The sequence below is a fragment of the Battus philenor genome, unplaced genomic scaffold (genome assembly GCF_028537555.1).
Source record: "Battus philenor isolate CCGP_79_NKW_IND1 unplaced genomic scaffold, ilBatPhil1.0.hap1 SCAF_3, whole genome shotgun sequence".
NCBI classification, from domain to species: Eukaryota; Metazoa; Arthropoda; class Insecta; order Lepidoptera; family Papilionidae; genus Battus; species Battus philenor.
Window position 1 is genome coordinate 12,649,043 of NW_027181693.1, and position 26,465 is coordinate 12,675,507.

The window sequence follows — 26,465 nt, forward strand, 5'->3', positions numbered from 1 at the left end:
AAAGATTTTCGGATAGATATCATATCAGGCACATATCAAATTCGGTCGGAACGGTCCTTGCTTCTATTCCTAACGATGACAAACATTTCTTGCAATCGCAAACAAGTGTATTTAGTAAGAGACGAGAAAGGGTTTTGATATGATCGCAAATAACATAGCTCACTGACGAGATGAAACACAGCGGTTTTGTAGCAAGTTGACGCATGTAGTATCGGTTGGTTTATAACTATAGAGCGGTGATTTCACTAGCTACGGCACTTTTAAATCAAAACAGTACATAGTTACGTTTATGCTACCCACCTCTGCAGGGTCTCGTCAGTGCAGAGTACAACGTGTAAAAGGTACTACATACAACATAGGTGTAAAAGAAAAATCATAATGGATATATGCCAGTTTCATGTGTAATAGTTGTTAGTTGCATTACGAGACGGCTAATCAAAATTATGAATCTTTATCTGAATACCTATCATAGTACGTTAAGTTAATTTACGGTACATGCGTTCAAACAATACAGGTCCAGGTTTGGGCATCTGATGATGAATGTCTGGTCAGGAGCAGACACATGTGTGTGTGGGTGTGTGTTATAAAATGTCGTATAACACAGGATGCTTTACTGAAGAGTGCACGCTTTCTAGCAATGAATTTAATAATTTTGTATTAATTTTAAAATCCTTAATCTTCTTATTTATTAACTGCTACGAGTATCGTATTTAGTTATTTATAGCCCTGACCTTGCTGCGTACACTTTTTGACTTTTTTGGGTTTTAGAAACCTTTAAGAACCTAACCAGGTTTCCTATGAAAGATCCAAACTTAGTAACGTATTATTAAATTTAATACGGATACTTTAAAATGAAATACGTTAAATGTATCCGATTTATTTCTATGAGTAATATTTACTTAATCCTGGACGATAATTTGCGCAAAGATATAAGTGTTATGTTCTTTTCTATATTTACAATACATAGAATTGATAAAATACTATCTGGTTTGAGATGCATATCAAGTCCTGTATATAAGTGAGGAGCTTACTTGAATTACTACTGTAACAAAAAGTCTTGCGATGCGTGTCATCATTCTGTTGGCCCTGGGTCTAGCTGCAGTTGCAGGTAATTTAAACAAAGTATCAACCTTGATTTCGATGATCTTTAAAACGTATTTACACAAGTTACAATATCATACTATGCATTCTAAATCCAATTTTTGTATCTATAGCTTCAAATATTCCAAAACATTTTAGACAACATGAATGCAAATTTGCCCTAACTTAAAAATGGTTTCGTCTTTGCAGCTGTCCATAGAAACCCGCAAAGAATTGTAGGGGGGACAACGACTACGATCGAAGATTATCCCTTTGGTGCTTCTTTGTTGAAACTTTGGTTCGGTACATCCTTATATCATTTATGCGGAGGTTCTATTTTGAATACTAGGTCCATCTTAACTGCTGGCCATTGTATCTTGTAAGTATGTATGCAGCATATAGCATATTGAATTCTTTAATATATATGTATACGTTTATTATGCTTAAAGCATGTAGGAATTGAATAAAATATATATTTATATTTTGTATTAATATAATGGAATAGGCGTTTGTCTTCTATCTCACCTGATGGAAAGTGTAGATGAAGACTAAGGTGGTACACGCCCGTCCAAAAGAAACCTGTTCACTCCACTCTTGAAGGCTCCAGATTATTTTCACTAATGTACCTTCCTTTTTTTAATACATGTCACATAAATTTCTATTGATTATGTATAAGAAATTTTTATGACATATTTTCACAAATGTGAGGAATAGAGTGGATCTATCTCAAGATATTTCTTCGACTCAATTCTTTTTTTTAGATGTACGCAATATCGTAGACTTCCGCGTAGCAAAATACAATTTTTTCTTCCTGCACCAAAAGTGCACTATGGTATGTGATGACTCTTCGTTATCTTATCGGTAGTGACATGATAATGTTTCTGTAATAAACATTTACGCGTACAAGTAGTTTTGGCAGTCAAACAATTGTAAAAGAAACAATTGTAAAGTAAAAAATATCTATAGAGACCGAAACTGGTTGAAATCTGAAGACTCAAAGTCAGGGTTATATGACGTATCCATTACCGTTTTGCACCCAAACCTTCTTAACATTTGCTTAATGGTTAAAGATGTGTGTATTCGTTGAGTTGAATATTTTTTTTTACGAAAGATTTTAAGATGTGACGATTTTTTTCTTCATTAGATTCTCTTATTTTGACAGCAAGAGAAACAAATGAAAAATAGTTCTTCAGAATTTTTTATTAACTTATTTCCTTCTTCAAAATGTAACTTTTTGAAGTTTTTAAAACCAACCATTGGTTGATGATGAGGATTTGTATAGTACTTACACTACAGCCATACAATTTTTTTCACAAGCTTATAAATACTATTTTGAAAATGAATTGTCCTCCGACCTAAAGGCCGAAAACTCCATTACTCTTACTTACTTTTAAAGTTGAATGAAAATTAATAAAATAATTTTTTTTTAATAATTATTTTATTTAATTCTTTAATGGGATGAAGACAATAATTTTATTAAGGAACGCTTTTTTAACTTTATTATAATGTCCTATTTTCAAATAAATTAATATTTTAAATTTTAAAATATGATTCCAGTGGAGAACTACCTAGAAATTTGCGTATCCGCGTTGGATCCACATACGCTAACAGTGGGGGTCATGTCCACAACACCGCCCGGCTTTTCCTTCACCCACAATACAATGACTTTACATTGGATAATGACGTTGCTATCATGCAAGCTTCAACAAACTTCGTTTACGGCACCAACGTCCAACCGGCACGCATTGCCGGCCACAATTACCACTTAAGTGACAACGCGCCCGTTTGGGCCATTGGATGGGGACGTACTTCTGTGAGTACTCAATGACAAATGCAAAATATTATTATTTTATTTTAGACGATGACGAAATTAAAAAAACATCTTGTCTAATCGAGTAAAAGAACTCTCTGCTTCCTCTGAGGCAAGGGCAATCTGATTTATTATTATAAGAGAAATTGTATTACCTTATGATTTTTGCATATAAACATATTTTGTAGTATTACGAGGACAATTAAGAATTTTAATATGCATTTTGACAATAATTTCATCGACAAAAAACAATTGAAAAGTTTAAACTCAAAAAGATCGAAGAAGCTTTTTCATTGCTCCAGAGTTAAGTCTAAAAGTCATTGATATGTCTTATGTCTAATAAATTTAAAATAGATTAGTAATGATTAGCGTGAGAGTACGTTGTAACCTCACCAACTCATAGGAAAAATGGGAATTCAATATTATTTAGATAACTATATAATTAATTTGTTTCAGTTTCAGGGGGTTTCTTCAGAGATATTGCGCCACGTACAGATTTGGACAATAAATCAAGGTATTTGTAGAAGTCGATACGCAGATATTGGTGATGTGGTCACCGAGAACATGCTTTGCTCCGGCTGGTTGGACGTGGGTGGCCGCGACCAATGCCAAGGGGACTCCGGGAGTCCTCTACTACACAACAACGTGGTAGTCGGCATATGCTCTTGGGGATACAAGTGTGCGACGGCGCGCTACCCCGGAGTGAACGCACGCGTTTCGCGTTACACGTCCTGGATCCAGAGCAATGCTTAAACTGTGTACACGTCGTGGATTCAGGAACATGCATAAAATAATTCGTCATTAGTTTAACAATTATAAAAAGAACTTACAGTTATGAATTTATATCTTATGAAGAAATTTTTAGCGCTAGTATCCTTAGTCTGACAATAAACTGTTATACTGAAAACATTGATATTATATTTCAACTTTGAATTTCCCATTATGATCGAAAGACGCTTGATGTAGGCCGCTACAAACCGGGAGTATTGGAAATGTACAAAGGAGACACTATGTCCAGCAGTCTGTGGACGCCTTACGCCTGATTTTTAATCATTTTTTTTATAAAATCATACGCTCGTACGTTCCGTAAATAAAATAAAGAAACGCGTGATGGAATGTAATATTTTTCAAATAAATATTACAAACTCATTGCAATAACGATGACATGCATCAGTTTGTATTTGCTTTCAATTTCTGCGTTAAAATGCATAGGTCCAAATCCTAAGTAATTTCTTCCTTAAACATATACCGTATCGTTTTATATATTTAAGCGTTGGGTACTAAAACCTGACTCCTTGCTCAAGTTGTGGTAAGGTAAAAAGAAACAGCGAACTAAGCAACAGAAGGAAAGTATATTTCAAATAAAAGGGTAGTGAGCAGAAAGCCTGGTCTAATTTTACACTGCAGGTCAGTACTCCTCTGATGGTCGTGGTAAGCAGTCGCATGATTTTCCGGGACTGGTCAGGCGGCATCGGGTTGGAACGGGGAGCGCCGGTAGTAAACAGGTGTGTTCGTGCTGGTGCGAGGTATGAATAGATTGAACCTCAATGACCGAAAGTTTTGTTTAATAATTAAACTTGCACCTGTGAATACATGCCCTAGTTATAATATGTATACAAATATTATCGATCTGCCCCGCTGACAGTAAAACATCGAGATGGCTTGCGACGAAGGAAAGGGAAGACGCCGAAAGCAGTTGATTTGATTTGTTTACTGTCGGAATGGAGTTCCAAAATTTAAAGCATTGTAAAATGAAAAGAGAAGAAATAAAAAAAAAAACTAATGTAAAATAATAAAGTACATAAAATAATAGAATTATGAACATAGAGTAAATGTTGAGCACTAACTTATAGTTAAACGCTACTTAACATTAGTTTTTTTTTTTATAATATTTGTTCAACACTTACCCCTTTGGGATGCGAAGCGATATATAGAGATTGGGACTTTGGTTTAAAAATGCTTCGAGAAAGAAGTTGAAGGACCGAGACGAGAATTTATAATGAAACTTCGAATTAGCGGGTGAGACGTCACATAACTTGTGAACGCAACCGATGCAAGGAATGAGCATTGGTGATAGGTTAGAGTGTTTGTTATAAACAAAGGTCCGCTGAGTCAATAGCGCGTTTCCACAACCCTATGCCACTTGAGATGTTCTGTGCCCCCTCAAAGGTTCAAATATTCTTCACTGTATTACAAATTATGTGACGTTTCTTCCATTTATAATTGGATTTGTTTAAATATTAATTTATGTATATGGAACGCTAACATGCAACGTTACAATACTTAGAAGAAAACGGCCTGTGATTGGTCAAGACAGTACGCGTCATGAATTCGCCGCAAACGGAGTGTTAACCGCTATAGTTCGCAAAACTATCATTGATATATCCGCTAATTAATCAAGTTATAAAAGTAATGATAAAATATTAAAGAATCCACTACAGTGTTTGAGCAACACCAGCGCAGTCTGAAATTTAAAATGGCAGAAATTATATTTTTTGAACCACATAAATAAACCTACTAAAATGCCACTTTAGGCAGTTTCGTAGGAGTCGGCGACAGCGTAATTTCTCAAGAGCCTTTGAATAGGTGGTGGTGATAAAGTACATCTACTGTGCCAATACTATATGTAGTCATCGCATACGCTAAGCTCACCACTTGAAAATCTGAGAATAAAATATTGTGCTGTATAAGATTTGTATTTAGAATCGAAGTAAGGTATGTTTGATATGCTAATCATGAAACAGAAGGTATTCTGGTAGTTTTATAGTTTTCACACATATTAGCTAGCTTTCGATATTAAGTTAAATTGCTGCACATCCCTTATTACTTTTGGCACGGTCTGCCCGGAGCTCCCTTATTCAAACTATAGCCAGAGTATAATCTATAAGGCAGGCCATCAGGAGTCATGATGGGAGAAGTCAATGGAAGGTGAATTGGCCAATGTATTCTAAGACATTAAAAAAAAAATAAACACCCTCGTGATCAAACTACGACCACCGCCGTTTCCAAAGAAATGATCATAATACGCCTGTGGGTCTATGATTTGTGGCGTTAGTAGGCACCTGTTTCTCCAGTGAGCGCTATTATTGGTTTTGCAATCTTCCAGAAACACGTATTCACCGCAGAACATTTGCCGCCAGTCGGAGGCCAATAATTTTACTGGCTGGTACTTAGAGTGTAATAATTTGTTAACCATATCATCCCATAGTGTTCTTCTACATCAACACGTAATAAAAATAATAATAAAACGGCATGAGAAAAAAGTTCGAAGTCCAAATTCGTAATAATTACTATTTTTTCTGCTACAGGAACAATGGATTATTTTCCAAAAGAGATTGTTATATGTTATGTGACACGCAATTCATGAAAAGAGATAATCTTACATAACATTACAAAACAAGCGACTGTTGAAGACTTGTGCTAGATTACTGACCATAAACACGATAGTATACGAGCAAATACGTAAAATGAAACCGGAAATAAAAAAATTGGAGTTTTTTGTGTTAAGTTTTATTTTGTTTTGTTATAGACTTACTGGGTTGGTGATTCTTGGCATAAGGTGAGGCAAAAATAAATTTAGTTGCTTTACAATACACATACAATGTTTATGTTTGCCTCGTTCACGTTAGAAAAAGAGTAGGGAGTAAAGAGTTTTTCAAGATATCATACCGGTTTTGCTGCAAATTCTCTAAATGGACTTATTTCTTATGGACATAAGATATTTAATATTTAAACAGGTGACATTTATTTTTTAATTGTTTGTAATTTTATAATATATAAATGTAAAGAAATGCGTCGTCTACTAATAACTAATAATATATTTACATATATTTATATTAATATCTATATATTCATAAATAAACACACATTTGCATAGTAAGATGCATAGAGAGATATATAAACAAATATATATATACACACATATATGTATATGTATATATATATTTATACACGCTTTCTTCTAATGAATTTATTAATTTTGTATTAATTTTAAAATTCTTAATCTGCTTATTTATTAACTACTTCGTTGTTTATAGCCCTGACCTTGCTGCGTACACTTTTTCACTTTTTTGGGTCTCAGAAATCTTTAGGTAGTGGTTAGGTTTCCTGTGAAGGATCCAAACTTTTTGGTGTAATGTATTATTAATCTAAATACAAATACTTTAAAATGATATACGTAAAACGTATCCGTTTTATATCTATTAGTAACATTTAGATAATCCTGGACGATTACGTACGCAAAGATATAAGTGTTATGTTCTTTTCTTCAATATATTTCAGAACTGATAAAATACTATCTGGTTTGAGATGCGTATCAAGTCCTGTATATAAGTGAGGAGCTTACTTGAACTACTACAGTAACAAAAAGTCTTGCAATGCGTATCATCATTCTGCTGTTGGCCCTGGGTCTAGCTGCAGTTGCAGGTAATTTGAACAAAGTATCAACCTTGATTCCGATGATCTTTAAATTTTATTCACACAAGTTACAATATCTTACTATGTGTTTTAAATCCAATTTTTATATCTATGGCTCCAAATATTCCAAACATATTAGAACCTCCGATTAAACTTCGGATTTTTCTTGTTGTGTTAAGCCATTTCATCAATTTTGATGATGCCCTATTTCTCCATTCTTTGTTTAATTTATTAAAAAATCAGAAGATGAAAATTCACTTTTTTAATGTTTCAAACGTGATGTGTTGTTATTTAATAAATTGTTTTAGTGAACCTTAATTTTCCAAAAATGTTCAATAAGTAACTGGTCACTACATTAAATTTTGAGCGGAAGCAAACAACTGTTCTGAATAAACTTATTAATTAAAACGATATCAAATTAGATAGTAATTTTGTTAAAAGCACATTGCAAATATACACAAAAGCTTAGCAAATTAAAAAATACTCAAAAATTAAAAATCATAATTAATTAATTATATTTCATTTTAACTTAAACATTATTAATTGACGCTGTCGGCAGTCAGCTTTAAAACAGATTCATGACTTTTTAAACGTGACTTGTGCTAACTTTTAAATTTAATTAATTAAATTTTCATCATTATAGCTGTCCCCAAAAATCCTCAAAGGATCGTCGGTGGATCAGTAACTTCCATTGAAAGTTATCCATCTGCTGTTGCTCTTCTATATAGCTGGAGCGGTGTTAACCATCGCCAGTCCTGTGGTGGTACCATTATTAACAGTCGGTCTGTGCTCACCGCAGCTCATTGCGTCTTGTAAGTGAGAAAATATCAAAACATTTCTTGTCGAAGTTGTTTTAGTTACTGTCAACGTCTGCTCAATAAAACTATTTTACTTTCAGTGGAGATAACGTAAGTCGGTGGCGCGTACGTTCTGGTTCCACCAACGCCAACAGCGGAGGCCGTGTACACAACTCAGTTCAGTTCTTGAACCATCCAAACTACAATACCCGCACGATGGACAACGATATCAGTGTTATAAGAGTTTCACCTACGTTCTCATTCGACAATACGGTCAGAGCCGCAAGTATCGCTGGTTCCAATTACAATCTCGCGGATAATCAACCAGTTACAGCTGTTGGATGGGGAGTTACATCTGTAAGTATAATGAAAGGTTACGCCAATTTTTTTAAACTCATGTTGACATATGTATTCTCTTTGGTCACTCGAATTGATTGATTCTTGATTTACTTACCGGGTAACCGAAGCAATCGTACTCGTGTTCTTAAATTACAAAACGCTTGGTAGTGTCGTATTAAAATCGTCACAAAAATTAAACAATAAGTCTTAGTCGTCCAAAAATCACTCTAGTTATTTTGTTATCTCAATTTTTAGTGCCTCATGATAGGAGTTGAAGAAACGGATAAAAGGTAGCCAATGTTTTGTTTCAGTTCGGTGGTAGTCTGTCTGAGCAACTGCGCCATGTTCAGATCAGAACTGTTAACCAGAACACGTGCAGAAATCGGTATGCTGAGCTCGGACTCACGGTCACCGACAACATGCTGTGCTCGGGTATGCTAGACGTCGGCGGCCGCGACCAGTGCCAAGGTGACTCCGGCGGTCCTCTGTATCACAACAACGTGGTGGTCGGCGTGTGCTCTTGGGGATACCAGTGTGCGACGGCGCGCTACCCCGGAGTGAATGCCCGCGTTTCGCGTTACACGTCCTGGATCCAGAACAATGCTTGAACTGTGTAATAAACAATTTAATTAATAAACTTTTTTAAAATAAAACCTCGAAAATTTTATAATATTTTTATCGTACTTCAAAAAAATTAAAAAGTTTTTTCTACTATTTAATTAATGACACGCAATACTTACTATACTAGTTAAAAAGTGTGAAATTGGCTCAAATAAGAAAAGCTTTTTGCCGTTTTTCGTCTATTATCTATTTTTTATTTATCCGGTTGTGTCATTAGCGTCTAGTTAGTCTTAAAAAGTAATTTGATTATACGTGCCATACGAATTGACACATGATATTTTATCAGCGAATTGATACCTGTGATTCTTTGCTTGCAGCAAAAGACATCGACATATTTCTGAAAGCTATGACCAAAAAGATTTTAATGTGTTTCAATTGATTACTCTATAATGAGCAGATGTTACCGGGGTAATCAATCAATTAAAGCCTACAATGTCAACATCTAACTTGATTGCAGAAGGTATTTGAGGAGAGGTAACCAGACTATAGATTACCAATCGTTTTGTTATGGACCGCCAGTGTTGCACTGAGTGGGAACAATCTTGCACCTAGAGCGCCTGCGTCGAGCATGCAATTACAGATGGCGATCTCTCCCGCCAGCCCGGTGGCCCGAGTGTAAGCAGAGATCTGTGTACCGTGTTCACGGGCACTCTTTCTCAAGGGAGTATTGGAAACCAGTTGATCACTTTTTAAATCACAGACTTGTAAATACGTCTTAAAAATTAACAGAAGTTATCCAAAATACGGCATATAGTTGGTATAGATCTAAGCATTTTAACAATTTCTTCTGCGAAATTAAGGAAACGTAACAAATTTTTTTTTTCATTTATTAATACTTAAGTTATACACCTATAAATATCAAATATGCTGTAAGGCTCATTACATTGAACGAAAAAATAATAATTATTATTTTTGTTTTTTATTTTTTCCCCAATATCAGTGTTGTTTCAGGCTGATTAGTAGATAAGCAATACGGTCAAATTTAATAAAGAATAAGAAAAACAGATTGGTCGTCGAGATATCTAAATTTAAAGTATGACGATGTCAGTGGTGATGGGAGGGTTCTGAACGGAATTTCAGAGTAAACCTTTCGTCCTTTTTACATTGTTCTGAGTTTTGCTAGCTGTATAGGATTTTTTTTAAAAAGGTTTCGGACCATCAGAGTAATTCATGTGGTTCCTATGAAAAATTTTACTTTTCGTAGTGAACTATCTCGATGGTTAAGACTATGGAACCAATTGCTTTGTACGAAGCAAGTATAAAAATCAACGAGTAGTATTGCCACCTAAAGTTAGTAAGTAGTATACGATGGTAAAGTATTTGTTTCATTGAAAATAATTAGTATAACTTATTTTCAATGAAACAAATTTTAAATAAAAAGACTATACCGGGATATGTCTTACAATTGTAGCAATGACATTTGACTATTTTTGTTGCTAAAACTGACAACGTCGGCCGCAGGAATGGTATATCACATCTTCACGTTTCGTAGTCCACAGCCAAAATATAAGTGGGACGCTAAAACAATGTACGATAAAACTGTTTGGTTTTATACGAGGTCTATAGGAAAATTATGAAACTTCGGTATTGTCATACGAAAAATTTAATATGACGTAATATCAAGTATTGTTATCTATCAATAACAGATAGCGTTATTATTAATTGTGCTTATAATAATATACTTTTAAAGTTTAATATAATCATCAACACAACAATAAAACAAACATCACTTTCAAATTTCACTTATGCCATTAAACTACATACAAAGAGTTACAAATACAATTATATCAGTCCCTATCTTAGAACTCAAAGAGCCTATGGAATTTTTTATTATGTTGACAATTAACTAAAGTATACTTTCCGTGTAGGTAATATAGTATAATAATGAATAAAATAATTTGAATAAAAATAAGCAAATAACACTCAATAAAATATGGACTTTAAAAATATCGATTTATTTTTAAAATTGCTAATCGATTATTCAAAATGAAAAATGACTAATCATTAAAAAAAACCTTATTTTTTATGTTGCGTTTGATTGTGCCAATTCTTTACCATATTGATATAATCAGATTAAAATTCTTGATATTTAGTAAATTTTGTTTGCAGGAGTACGATTACTTCATTAATGTCAAAATACTGTATTATGAAAAATTTACGGACATTTGGTACTCATATTAGTTCTATTTATTACATATATATATTTTCAGTCACAAATCTCAGCAGCTATTTGTGTAGAGAAGCTTGCAATACCCAAAATCCAACATTCAAAACTAAAAACTGTTTGTGTTTAAAAACTATGACATCACTATATATCGTGACGACATATTTATTCAACGCAAACAATCTTCTTTTGTTCTTAAAAAATATCAGTGCAACATTTTAACTATTAAGTGCAAAAAAATAACTGTGTTATCTTAACTATAAATTCTTTAACTTCTATCTTGAGGCATTCGTTACTTAAGCTATTGCGCAGCAAAACGACAAATTTAACTATATTTTTAAATTACACTTGGCTTAACAGCTTTTATTAAATCGCTGTTATCATAGCAACGTATCATAATAAATTAATAATTTTGCTGTTAATTATTAAACGGTATCTTTATTTTTAAATAGTGGATTTAACCTAGTTAGGATAAATCAAACAGCGCCATCTATTTAACACCAACTATTTATTGATCAGTAAATCATAATACTAGACCGATTGATTATATAATTCTTCGTATTTAGTTTCATATTCAGTGACCACGTTCACTAATTGACTTAAAATAAAGCAATAGTTTCTAATAATTAAAAGTTATGAGATATTAAATTTAAACTTATATTATGTAAATGGAATCGTTTGCACCGATGTACATATTTATCTCAGCCTAGGAATAAATGAGGCTCTTCGTAAGTTGATATCTCGTTTAGGTTACGGATACCATTATGCAAAAGGAAAGTTTTATTTAACAGTTTCATGACTATTGTACTTTTTAATTCTGATTAAAATTAGTATTATACGAACTTTTATTAACAATTAAATCCAATTTTATTAGTTTTAATATGCAATACTCGATAATATTTTTAGGCTAAGAATATCATTATTGATTACTTTGTATGTACATATACCATCTCAAAGTATGTTGTCTGTCATGTTGATTTGTTTGGTCTTCCCCCGACGAGCCCCGCTGCTACCGCAGCGCCGGCGCTGGGCATTGGCCACGGAGGCGGCAATAAAACAAAGTCACGACATTATCGAGCGTTTTCGTAGGGATGGTTATTTCTTAGATGTTACATGAATTAATAATATAAACGATAGTTGTTGTAACACTTATACTATTTATACAACTCTCAACCGCCACAACATGTGCACACATAAATATATTTATTTTTAATAAATAGAAGTTACAAGTGTATTAAACATGTAATTTTTCCATACTTTAGTATTTCGACATTAATAAAGTAATAATTGTGCTCCTGAATACAAAATTAACGAAATATTGATATTTTTTTTCTGCTTATATTGTTATGGTAAAGTATTGTTACAATCAAACGCAAAAAAGATTAAGTTTCTTTGGTATTTTTATAAATGTGTTCTAAGAAAACAATCGATTGATGTCGTTAACATTTTTCATTTTAAATTATCGATTTGCAATTTTAAAAATAAATCGATATTTTAAAGTCCTTATTTAATTGAGTGTTATTTGCATATTCAAATAACTTTATTCTTTCTTATTTACCTACACGCAAAGTGTACTTTAGTTAATTGTCAACGTAATTAAAAAATCTATAGGCTCTTTGAGTTTTATGATAGTGACTGATATTGTTGTATTTGTAACTCTTTGTATGTAGTTTAATGGCATAAGTGAAATTTGAAAGTGATGCTTATTTTATAGTTGTGTTGATGACCACAGTTAACTTTTAAAATATTTTGGGAATTATTATTTACGTACAGTTACTAAAAACGCCATCTGTGATTGACAATTATCATAATACCCGATGTCATATCAAGTTGAAGTTTTTTTATTCCTATATGTCGAATCACTCCGTGTCTATAAGTGTTAATAAATTATAAATACCAATCATTTACAACAGCCTGAAAAAGATAAAACAATGAGACATTTTCATGGAAAATTAATTTTTTGTATAACCAAACTGTTAAATATGCTGGTGAAAAATGGTAATACTTTTTTGAGTACTATAATCAGCACATAATTGCGCACACTTTTTACACAAATTGTCTTTTTCTAACATGTTTGCTTTAGACTGTGAAATCAGAAATTTGAAATAGGCGGCAAATATAGGCACAGTCGGTAAAAATGGGTTAATTTGGTTACTAAGACCATGATAAGTGTCTCTGCATGTTTTTTTCACCAAAAAGTTTCTCATCATATTTTATTTACCTTTTTTACATAAAACATATAAGCAGCTGTAAACGCTTTGTACATTGTATATATATATAAAACAATACCTAGGCCCCCAAGTTGTCGATACAAAAAGTAACGTTTTGCATTACCGTCCCACGTATACTTTCGGTTGTAGACTACAAAACTTGGAAAACTGAAAAACCGATCCTGCTGCCGGCGTTGTCTGTTGTTAGCGACAAAATGGTTAAATGTAATTTTTACGATCACGTGACGGAGTTCAGTATAATCTTATCATTGAAAATATGTTTCTTTCTCCTTCTACTTTTACAAATTTTGGCATCAGCCCAAAAATTTCGTTACAAAAAGTAAAGTTTTTTTTCGTACGGCAATAGTTAGACTTTGTATTTTTTTGTAATTACTTTCCTAAATGAAGCAACTTTGTTTTACAATGATTTCACCCCAACATTTTCAGCTGTAGGGATCGTCAAAGGTCAGAAAAAATTCCTGTGGCCGGTGTTGCCAAAAATGGTTAGAGAAAATTAATGAAAAACGTTGTCCAAGCCAGCATTGTGAATGGCAAGTTCACATATGGTGAAAATATTGTTACTACAATCCCTATTACAGCTACAAATGTGCAAATTCAAATTATATGTATTCGATACCGTGTTGGATAGGCGTTTGCAATGACTATTAATAAGTACCAAGGTCAAACAAAATCTGTTTATGGCTTAGATTTGAGCACATCATTTTTTTTCTCACGGATAATCGCATTTTCTTATTATATTATCATGACTTTGCTACGTACACTTTTTGATTTTTTGGGGTTTTAGAAACCTTTAGGAACCTAACCAGGTTTCCTATGAAAGAATCAAACTTTTTGTAACGTATTATTAAATTTAATACGGATACTTTAAAATGAAATACGTCAAATATGTCCGTTTTATATCTATGAGCAATATTTACTTAATCCTGGACGATAATGTGCGCAAAGATATAAGTGTTATGTTCTTTTCTATATTTACAATACATAGAATTGATAAAATACTATCTGGTTTGAGATGCATATCAAGTCCTGTATATAAGTGAGGAGCTTACTTGAATTACTACTGTAACAAAAAGTCTTGCGATGCGTGTCATCATTCTGTTGGCCCTGGGTCTAGCTGCAGTTGCAGGTAATTTAAACAAAGTATCAACCTTGATTTCGATGATCTTTAAAACGTATTTACACAAGTTACAATATCATACTATGCGTTCTAAATCCAATTTTTGTATCTATAGCTTCAAATATTCCAAAACAATTTAGAACCTCCGCTTATACTTTACCTGGTATTTCTTGTAGTGTTAAACCATTTCATCAATTCTGGTGATGGTCTATTTCTACATTCTTTGTTTAATTTAATTCAAAAACAGTAGTTAAAATTTCACTTTTTTAATGTTTGGACGTGATGTGTTGTTTTTTAATGAATTGTTTTGTGAACAACTAACACTTCCATGGAATTAATTATCACATAAATTGACTTCCTAAATACTAAATACTCTTTGCAACCCTAATTTTCTAAAAAAGATACGACAAGTAATAATTCGGTCACTACATTAAATTTTGAGTGAAAGGTATCAACTGTTCTGAAATTGAAATAAACTTTTTATTAAAATGAAATCAAAGCAGACATTAATTTTTTTAAAATTATATTGCAAATATGTACAAACGCATAAATAAATTTAAAATGAGAATAACATTTAGAATTTTAATTACTTAATGATATTTCGTTCTAACTATAACATTATTAATTGACGCTGTCGGCAGTCAGCTTTAAAATAGATTCATGACTTTTCAAACGTGACTTGTGCTAACTTTTAGATTTAATTAATTAAATTTTCATCATTATAGCTGCCCCAAAAAATCCTCAAAGGATCGTCGGTGGATCAGTAACTACCATTGAAAGACATCCAACTGCTGTTGCTCTTCTATATAGTAGGGCCGGTGTTAACCATCGCCAGGCTTGCGGTGGTACTATTCTTAACAATCGATCTGTACTCACCGCCGCTCATTGCGTCTTGTAAGTGAGAAAATATCAAAACATTTCTTGTCGAAGTTGTTTTAGTTACTGTCAACGTCTGCTCAACAACAATATTTTACTTTCAGTGGAGATGGCGTAAGTATGTGGCGCGTACGTTGTGGTTCTTCCAACGCCAACAGCGGAGGCCGTGTACACAACTCAGTTCAGTTCTTGAACCATCCAAACTACAATACCCGCACGATGGACAATGATATCAGTGTTATAAGAGTTTCACCTACGTTCGCATTCGGTAATACGGTCAGAGCCGCAAGTATCGCTGGTTCCAATTACAATCTCGCGGATAACCAACAAGTTATAGCTGTTGGATGGGGAGCTACCTCTGTAAGTATAAGGAAAGGTTATTCCAATTTTTTAAACTTATGTTGAAATATGTATTCTCTTTGGTCACCTGATTTGATAAATTTTTGATTTATTTACCTATCAATCGTTCGTTATCTCATGTTCTTAAAGTACAAAACGCTTGGTAGTGTCGTATTGAAATCGTCACGAGAATTAAACAAAAAGTCTTAGTCGTTCAGAAATCACGCTAGTAATTTTTTGCAATCTCTGACAATATGTGTCGCCCCCTGTTATTAGTTCAAGAAACGGACAGAGAGCAGCCAATGTTTTGTTTCAGTTCGGTGGCAGGCCATCTGAGCAACTGCGTGAAGTTCAGATCAGAACTATTAACCAGAACACGTGCAGAAATCGGTATGCTGAGCTCGGACTCACGGTCACCGCCAACATGCTGTGCTCGGGCATGCTAGACGTCGGCGGCCGCGACCAGTGCCAAGGTGACTCCGGCGGTCCTCTGTACCACAACAACGTGGTGGTCGGCGTGTGCTCTTGGGGACACCAGTGTGCGACGGCGCGCTACCCCGGAGTGAACGCTCGCGTTTCGCGTTACACGTCCTGGATCCAGAGCAATGCTTAAACTGTGTAATAAACAATTTTATCAATAAACATTTTAAAGAAATTCTCAAAGCTTTTTTGGAATATTTTTAGTACTTTTTAAAAAAAAACTAATATTTTCCAATGTTTAATATATGACATGCAATACTTAATATACTAACACTATATTAACTAACAGTAACACGGTGAAATCAGTTCAAATCAGGTAAGCTTTCGGTCATTTTTTGTTCACCTTAAACCGGTTCGACCTATTTGCGACAGGTTTGTGTTAAAACGGAACTTGTTTATTTATATTATATTAATACTATAGGAATTGACATATGAGATTTTAGCAGCGAACTAATTACTGCAATTCTTTGCTTGCAGCAAAAGATATTTAAGTTGTTCCTGAAAACAATGAGCAAATACTGATTGGCAATTAAAATTCTAGTTTTAATGATTTCTTCTCGGAAATATAGAAAAAAGAAAACGTTTCGAAGTTTTTTCTTCATTTACAAATAATTAAAAAACTTTGCCTCAGAAAGCCGCTTAATCGAATCGTATGTTTTAGTACAAATTAGGAAAATGCAATAGGTTCTGTTATAACTATCCTAGAATAAATTCATCATTTAGGCGCAGAAAGGATTTTTAACAGATTGTTTTTTGGCATAGGTAGTAATATGGAGCAATGTATATATTTGTATATGATTGTGAATACATCAAATTGATGCAATAATTCGGTCCTTTGTTCCAAATAACTACATTTTTCACATAATAAACACGCAAACCTATGAGGCTACATGTTTATAATAGTCCTTATTTCACCAAACAGTAAATTTAACACAAGTTTAAATTTTGAAAGTAAGGTTGTTAAAATGCTTTTTAATGAATAGATCTTTAGCCGGTCGGTTGATGATCATCATCATTCAACCGTAGAACACTAACCACTGCTGGCTACCTCCGTAGATTTTCAATAGGAACTGTGTGAACCGTTCTCTATCTAGCGTATTTTGATGACCTTGTTAACGACGGATGTCCATTTTGTGTCTGGACGATGTCCTACATTGCGTTTGTTTGCCTATAGTTTCCGTTTCAGTATCTTAAGAATCTACGCGTTGTCGCCTGCCCACTACCACTTTTATTTGGCCGTCTACTAGGCTATGTCATTTACTTTGGTTTGTCTATGTTATGAAAAAGGAAATCAGGTCCGTATTATGGGAACGTTACGGAAGCCATAATTGTAATACCTAGGCTGTTTTCATTTTATAAATATTATTCCAAAAGCTTACTTAAACTGACATAGTTTAAATTACATTAAGTATCGAAATATAATGCGTTTTAAATTACTGCTGTCTTAAAAATTTCGTTACATATCATTTCAACTTGTTACATTTTACAAAATACTTTTAAGGTTTTTAAAATGATGACATAATTCCTTACAGCAATCTAGCTTCCATTTTTTTTCTTATCGTCGCATATCATAGACATTTCATAAAAATGCATTAATATTTTTCGCTAAGGCCTTACATTTAAAATTATTATAAAGTAGTGAAAACCGTGTGTATAAATCAGCGAATAGCAAATAATACTGTTTTTATTTTGATTATTTATCTTTTCGATAGAGGATAGAGGTAAGAACAATTTAGTGGCTCGTGAGAAAAGTAAAAATAGCGATTGGCTATGAAGAGATCGACAATTTGACAGCATCTAATCGAGAAGTCGTTTATAATTGTTTTATTAGTATTACTTAGTATAACAGCCACTTTATGGTGTCAATAGACATCATAGCTATTTTAAACATTAGCTACAAAATCTAAATGTTATCATCCTACCCATCATGTTATTTTACGATATAAAACAGATTGTGCAAAATAGAATTACTGATATAACCAATGAATGATGTATAAGCAATACGAATAAAAGAAACAAGAACTTTCATTTTTCTATTTATTTTACAGTAGTCGTTACACATGTTCAAAGGAAATTATACTCTTACTAACAATTACTTTATGTAGTATTTTGTAGACAAATTTTATTTTATATGTTACTCAGGTACAAATATCACCGCTGCAACGAGCAATATAATTTCGAACTATTTTTATAGCATTATGATTTTTATACTGTCTTTATACATTATGACATATGAATACAAGATTTTATCGTTGTTGCATTTACGTCATAACATTTTCGAATTTTATCTAAGGATTATATTAATTATGCCCTGACATTAATTTCGGCTATAATTGATTGATGAGAATAATTTATTGAAAATTAATTATGATAAAGTATTTTAAAAGAGATAAGATAAATTGTAAAAAAACAAGGCTCGGAGAGCAAATTTGTTTAACTATTTTTTATTATTATTTTGGTTTGATAATTATGTCACAAAATACATGGCGTACATTACCCATGATCTGCGCATGTTTCATGATCATTAAAATTATTGATAATTTGGGGAACAATTTTCATCTTGCTGAAGCACGTAGAACGAAAATTTGAAGAACCTTAATAATAAAAAAATATAGTATACAACGACAAAGAAATGCTTTTATTTCTCACTCTTTAAATAAAGGATATAATATTTTAGTTCAAAATATGTAAATCTGTAGTAATCACAATGAACTAATTCTTTTAAAACGAAAAGCCTACTGTTACAGTTAGTCTTAGCGATCGTTGTTAAAAATATTGTTTTTTATGCTATTCGATTAATGTACTATCATTAACTTGTTGTGATGTAAAATAAAAAGAGTATTCGGATGAGCTAGTATATTCATATATTATATAGTATTTTCATATGACGGCATTTTTATGTGAATTTATCGAACAACCTAGCTTAAGTCGGGAATCATCATACAGAAAAGAGAGGTGAATACCGAAAATATGCTATCGATATACTTCTTATTTGGAAAACTGCATACCTCCATGCATCCTTGAGGTGATCTCAATGTGATACCCTCAACTTACGGAGACACGTTAATATCGTCAGTCGTGATCATCGATTTATTGTATAATTATTTAAAAAAATAATCCGTTATTGAACTAAATTTGATTTCAGAACTAGGTTACAGAACCAATCTCAGCTGTAATATCTAATATTTAAACGTAGAAACATCTTAATGATTCTAGGCATGCAGCACATATATAATTACAGCTTGCTTTATATTACTTATTAGTTTGATTTAATTACTTTATTAGCTAAGTATTCACAGAATCTTATAAATTTTAGCATATTCTCTTTATTGCTAATAAGTTTGTGTATATTTGACTTATTTATCTCTATATTAAATTCTGTTTTAGATCATTTCATTTTCATTCTCGTCACAGTGGGAGAAGTCAGATGGTTTATGGTTTTACGTCTAAATTTAATGTCGAACCCGGTTTCTTTTATGTCTAGTCCGCAAAGCAGCTATTTATATTGAGTCCTTAAAGCACAACAAATCACAATATCCTTGTCTGAGTTATAATAATTTATGACGTTTTTAGAACCTCCGTGGGATACTTATTTTTTACGTCTTCTGCTTTTAATTCTTTTCAGGCAGATTTATTCAATGATTAACTTCATCTCTTCTTGTGTACTGCACTTTCCGACAAGTACTTTCCGGTTTTAAGCTTCTGAACTTCATCGAGTTTTTGCCTATTTTTATTGTGCTTATGATTTTTTTTATTTATTCAAGAACTTTGTTGCTCGTTTCTTTCTGATTATCGGACGTGGCCGCCACCGAGTGAATGGATTTAACACCTGCGTATGGTGTTTCTGATTTAGCAAGCTTGAATACGATCCTTTTTCGACGTCGCCTATATGCTTCTTCTTGGACATTTCCTTTGTTTAGTCTGTCTTGGTTTTTTCACCAAATGATACATTCTCTCTGTAACCTACGTGACTTCGAGTTTTATGTCTGTTCTCAAGTAGCGAGAGTTGTTCAGGTGCAGCTTAGCTTTGTGTGGGTAGGTTCCAGCTTCGGACACAGAGTTGAGGTTTCACAGTTAGTTCTGAAAGTAGAGGTTTGATGGAAGTAGTTAGGTCGGGAGGACGATTCTTCGTTACTTGTAGGGCTGGAGAAGCTTCTCTTGTTGCTTGAGTTCATTGTTTGAGCCGAGATTCGATGGCTAAACATAACATGGAAACGCGTCAAAATATATCAATAAATTAATAAAGATTTTAAAGGGTTTAGTATATATAGAAAATCAATGTTTAGTACATATAGTTTAAAAATATAAATAAGTAACTAAAGTAAATGTATATAAGTTGTAATAGTATCGTCTAATGCCAAAAAAAGATGTGATAAAGTCGAAGTTATAGTAAATAACTAGTGTTATAATGTGCTTCAAAATCCTTTAAGACCTGATACAAATTAATAAATTTGATAACTCCCAGTTTTGCGATGGCTGCCAAGCTGCAGTCAGATAAGTGATAGTGATTTAGTTGCACTCGCTTTTCTGAAGTGCGTCTTTAAAAACAGATGCGTCCCAGTTAACCCACGGTCACGTTGGTTCACGGTCGGTTAAAATGGGCAAAAAAGGGTCAATCATCTAAGGACATGTTAGAATGGCATTAAAAGGTGAGATCAGTTCACAGAACATGGTAATCAACCACCAAAAATTCTTTGATGTAGTAATTTAGATGAAGGTACTCAACACCACTAGTCTCCTGGAAGCGAATTATAGAAGTGGCCGTCAACCACAGAATTTTGATTGAAGAAATTGCAAAAACCAAGATGAAAGACTGATTCGACTCACAATTAACAAAAAAGGACATTTCTGGCCTGTAAACTTAGGATCTAAACTTTTGATATATTAGTGTAAAAGCCAGCAAAAGGTGCTAATTCTACACCCACAAAAGTTGGTAAAATGTCACAGCACCTAAGAAAGATTTTTAAATAAATTGTAAATACGCACACATCTTTTTTGCAGAGTTATGTCTACCGAGAATTCGTTTTGTTAAGATTGGTGCAGGTAAAGATGATAGTGATTCCTAACGGGCAGAAACCAAATACACTTGTAGATACGAGGTAAGATCTTTTTGAGTTGTAAAATTCATTCAATGCTTTTATTTTTTAATTACTAATTCTATATCGACATATTTCAAAAAATAGAGAAATTGTAATAATTTGGAGCACAAATTTCATAGTTAACATTTTGGTTAATTTTGTAGTAAATTTAAAATAAAGATAAAAATTTTAAGCAACTTAATTGTTTTGAAAATAACTTAGAAAAGTAAGTGAAACGGAGTCACGTATATATACAACATAGAAAATCTAGTTATAAAGATTAAGTGTAAAAACGGTTAATAGAAAAAAATTCTATGATGAATATGGGCGTACAAACTTCCAAATTGTAAAAAATGAACATGCTATATGATATTATGTTTATCAGATATAGTCATCAATCACTAGTTTTTTACTACCTGTCATTCATAGTAGCGCTGATATAAATATGAGGTACGCAAATATCATTCAAACAGAGCGTCCCACAATGCGTTTCACTCTGCAGCTATTGGCCCTGGGTGTAGCTGTAGTGGCAGGTAATTTTAACTCTCAACATAATATAACACTTAGACTGTAACTACACAAACTTATCGAATAATAAAAATTGTTATTTAAGTTTACAATAACTGATTTTTTAAACCTTTTTATATGGTTAGATACATAATTATTAATGTTCTTTATTAAATGCGGTCCCCACGAACACCCAAAGGATTTTTAGTGGATCAGTAACTAACATTAACCAGTATCCGTTCGCTGCGGCTCTTCTATTTAATACGGGTGTGAGCTTTCGCCAATGGTGTGGAGGTAGCATCATTACTTTGAGATCTATCCTCACTGCGGCCTATTGCACGATGTAAATGAAAAGTATAATATTAAAATGTTAAAAATTATTGTATCATAGAGGTCTCAATCAATATTAATGTGTTGTCTTAAGTGTTCAAAATTATTGTAGTTAGATATTATTCTACTTTCAGTGGACATGCCGCAAATATATGCCGCACACGTGTGGCGTCCACCAATGCCAACAACGGAGGAGTGTACACAACACCGCTCAGATCATCAATCATCCCAGCTACGATTCCCGAACTTACGATAATGATGTTGCTACTGTAAGGCTATCATCTTCGATCTCACAGAACAACCAAGCCCGCCGCGGACGTTTCGCTGGTACCAATTACAACCTCGCTGATAACCAAAATGTCTGGGCTATCGGATGGGGAGTGACTTCTGTAAGTGTTACGTAAATTTATTTTTGTCTTTTTTAATTTAGACCAATGTAAAAATACGATGTCTACAGTGTTACGTCTTAAAATATCAGTATTATTTACACCATAAAATAGCATGAGCGTTGACTATGTTCTTTCGCTATCTATACCTATACCTGATGGTTGAAGCTGCCAGTACCTACTTTTGAAAAACCGAGCTTTTGGCAGCATTGAATTGCATTCGTAATAATGTCAACATTGGAATAATGTGACTGTTTCAAAATGATGGCCGTTTTATTATAGGGAGTGATTGTAAAATAAAACATTCCTTTTGTTTTAGTCCAACGGTAGTCCTTCTGAGCAAATGCGCCATGTTCAGATCGGAACTATTAATCAGAACACGTGCAGAAATCGACATGCTGAGATTGGCCGCACCATCACCAACAAACATGTTGTGCTCTGGTTTACTCGACGTGGGCGGCCTCGACCAGTGCCAGGGTGACTCCGGCGGTCCTCTGATCCACAACAACGTGGTCGTTGGTGTGTGCTCTTGGGGAAACGGGTGTGCTTTACTTCGTTTTCCTGGTTTCGATTTTAATTATTCTTTTAATAAATATTACATCATTCAGAAGATCTTTTATTACATTACAGGACATATTATATAAATTATATATACACACACCTACATATTTTTTAATAATTTGTGAGTTAATGTAAAATAAAAAATAAATAATTATAAACTTAATCCGTAGACCGTAAGACCGTATTTGGTATGGTTTAGTGATTACAACAGACTGACAACAGAGGGATCCAAAGAAGGCTTTTATCCGCGTGGAAGCCACGATAATTTAATATCAGTATTATTTAAAGTATTTCTCATAACAATACCAACCTCAAATGTAACATAAAATACTGTGTGGATTTTCTTGAAAATTTAAAACAGTTAACAGATTTTTATCGCTACTGGTGTTTACAAAGCGTGTGACACCAATTTGTTAATCTCTTAATTATTTATCAGAACTTAGGTAACTATTTGACATGAATTATGGTTATCGAGAGATTTTAATCAGTCTATGCATTTTCTGTAACTAACTATAAATAGTTAGACATTGTAGGTGCAACAACACAAGCACCTCGTAGCCAAAATGCGTTCTCTTATCATCTTACTTTTGGCTACAGGCCTTCTTATAATCTCAGGTAAGTAAAAATGGCTTCTTAAATTAAAATATATTTTATTTTTATCGACAGTGAATCCATCTCCTTATCATATTATTCATTATTAATAAATGTTTTTGACCCTTAAGAAGTATGATAATTGAAATAAAATATATTATATTACATTTTGGCATATACATATTTAATATATATCTGTATAAATTTAATAAGCTTCATAAGCTACATTTCAATAATGCTCAAGTTAACCTCCTAAATATATGATTAACCAAATTTATCTATGAACGCAAATAAACATTTGTTAAACTTTGTCATCACTTTGGATTCAGAGATTTAAAAATTACATTAGTTATTACCACCATAGAAGAAAAAAAGCCGAAGCTATTCATTATTTAATGATCTTTTTTCTTTAATTGGATTATTTTTAGCTGCACCCAGGAAGCCGAATAGAATTGTTGGTGGGTCTGTTACAACAATCGAAGCATATCCTTATACTGCAGCTATGTTGCATACTTGGAACTTAGTAGATTACTGGCAAGCTTGCGGAGGTACTATTATTAACCAAAGATCTATCTTATCAGCAGCTCATTGTTTCTAGTAAGTTTATTTAGTAAAACCTCTGTGATGTCTGACATAAATCTAGATGATTTTTATAAATACGATATTTTTACAGCAGAGATGCAGCAAATCGATGGCGTATCCGTGTGGGTTCCACTTGGGCAAATAGCGATGGTGTAGTCTATTCAATTGCTCTTATCATTAATCATAGTGACTACAATCCTTACACAGTAGACAACGATATTTCAGTACTCAGATCGTCCACTAACTTTGTTATCAGCGACACTATTCTTGCTGCTAGTATTGCTGGTCCAAACTACGTCTTACCGGACAACGAGCCTGTAACTGCTGTAGGATGGGGTGCAACATCAGTAAGATTTATTTGTTAAAACAAATATTACTAAAAAGTCAATTCAATTTTATATCTTCAACGTCTTTAACTCTAAAACTATAATTGATTCTTTCTTATAGACAATACAATGATTTTGAAATAAGAATCATTTGTTACTTTTGAGATAAAAATTCTCGCTAAAAAATATTTGCGAAATAATATTAACTACTGACACATATATTTTTTAGGTCAATGGACCATCTTCTGAGCAATTACGTCATGTCGAAGTTTGGACTGTCAATCATTCTATTTGTAAACAACGCTATGCCGATATACGTCTTACAGTTACTGAAAACATGCTGTGCTCTGGCTGGCTCGATGTTGGCGGCCGTGACCAATGCCAAGGAGACTCAGGCGGTCCCTTAATCCACAATAACGTCATTGTTGGTATTTGTTCATGGGGAGAACAATGCGCACTGTCACGTTACCCTGGAGTTAACACGCGTGTATCACGTTTCACGGCCTGGATACAAGCCAACGCTTAAAGCAGATAACGTATTTTAGGTGACAAATGTTGCGTAAAGTTGAATTAAATCTAAGTTTAGAATCTTTTTTTTATTAACAAACATCACATAAATTTATTAAAAAATTGAAGGGTATGTTTTATATGTAGTTGCAAAAAAATATAATTTCTTTTAGAAAAAACTTGTAAATAATACTACAATAAATATTGTAATGTGCGTTTTAATAAACTTTTAATAAAATTTTGCCTTAATTGATTTTGAATTAAAAAACTTAAGCTTCCTAAAATTAATATGACTACTCCATGAAAAAAATTAAGTCAGTGTTAAACAAAGACGAATTTTCGGTTATTTTGTAGCGGTTACGCGTAAACAAATATGATTTAGCTTCTAAAAATATAGTATTAAAATAGTAAATACTAGAGAAGAACTGAAGACCGTAAAAGAATCATACGACCTCGATTAGTTGCAATTTTACGCTAGCATTAAATGAGTACAAGTGCATATCCATAAAAATTTTATCCATAAGAAAAATATTGCTGTTCTCTAATTGGGGTTAACAAATTGGAGACCTTGCCTTCTGTGGTTGACGGAGAAAAAGAAGACATTATCATCATTAAGATAAAAAGCATTAAAAAATACGTATCGAGGGTTCCCCAATATAGAAAAGTAATAATGCGAAAAAACGTCGGAAAACTTTTAAGAGAAGCAAAATATATGACTGTCGAAAATCTTACAATAAGCAAAAGATAAGTTATGTATCTACCGCAGTAAGCAAACGTGCAGGCGCTTTGTCATTTATGACTTAGCTTGTAATGTTTTATTTACGCATAAATAGTTTTCTACGAAAAAGGTATTGACGCAAATACCGTTTTTAAATATCCTAATCAAAGTTGGTTGGTTTATGGTAGAAAAATGTTCAACAATATTAAAAGGCAAGATACGTGGCACTAAAAAAAAATCATCGGCATTAAAAAAGACAACAGGTCTTCCACAATTATTAAACACACCCATATTAGTTTTTGAAGTATCTAAAATATCTATTACATGAACAGTAAGAAATGAATTCTGAATTTATATTTATAACAATTATTTTGAATATTTGCTTACTTCTGAACCCTTCTAAATTATTTACACAATCATAAAATACAATGCTTTCTATGTTTGGTTCAGATTAGTTTAGTTTTATTATTTTTAGTTTACTCCAGAAGCCTTTATAGCTTCGACGGCTGTAATTTGGCAAAATTGGCCAAAATTAAAATGATCTTTACCAATGTTTTATAATTCTTCCACAAACATATAACTCGAAAAATTGTTTAAGTATTTGAACTG

At 32.9% G+C, this 26,465-nt stretch overlaps 4 protein-coding genes and 1 pseudogene across 5 annotated transcripts in view; 4 read left to right on the top strand and 1 right to left on the bottom strand.

Annotated features, from left to right (window-relative positions):
* The window catches only part of kcc (solute carrier family 12 member kcc), a 355,477-nt gene that overhangs the window by 75,208 nt on the left and 253,804 nt on the right, over window positions 1-26,465 (bottom strand). The window lies entirely within an intron of this gene.
* On the top strand, window positions 1,049-9,095 carry LOC137926600 (transmembrane protease serine 9-like). The gene is given in 9 exon segments (XM_068770269.1): window positions 1,049-1,108; window positions 1,291-1,459; window positions 2,638-2,893; window positions 3,347-3,557; window positions 3,560-3,673; window positions 7,250-7,315; window positions 7,950-8,118; window positions 8,205-8,460; window positions 8,754-9,095. Coding segments are annotated over 9 exon segments (1,584 nt in total). The 5' UTR covers window positions 1,049-1,062; the 3' UTR covers window positions 9,051-9,095.
* On the top strand, window positions 14,496-16,445 carry LOC137927154 (trypsin, alkaline C-like). The gene is made up of 4 exons (XM_068770976.1): window positions 14,496-14,584; window positions 15,301-15,469; window positions 15,556-15,811; window positions 16,107-16,445. The coding sequence occupies exons 1-4, from the start codon at window positions 14,539-14,541 to the stop codon at window positions 16,401-16,403; spliced, it is 768 nt and encodes a 255-aa protein (XP_068627077.1). The 5' UTR covers window positions 14,496-14,538; the 3' UTR covers window positions 16,404-16,445.
* LOC137926601 (trypsin CFT-1-like) lies at window positions 21,833-23,215 on the top strand (annotated as a pseudogene).
* On the top strand, window positions 23,676-25,280 carry LOC137927152 (trypsin CFT-1-like). Its single transcript, XM_068770975.1, has 4 exons — window positions 23,676-23,747; window positions 24,152-24,320; window positions 24,397-24,652; window positions 24,861-25,280. The coding sequence occupies exons 1-4, from the start codon at window positions 23,696-23,698 to the stop codon at window positions 25,155-25,157; spliced, it is 774 nt and encodes a 257-aa protein (XP_068627076.1). The 5' UTR covers window positions 23,676-23,695; the 3' UTR covers window positions 25,158-25,280.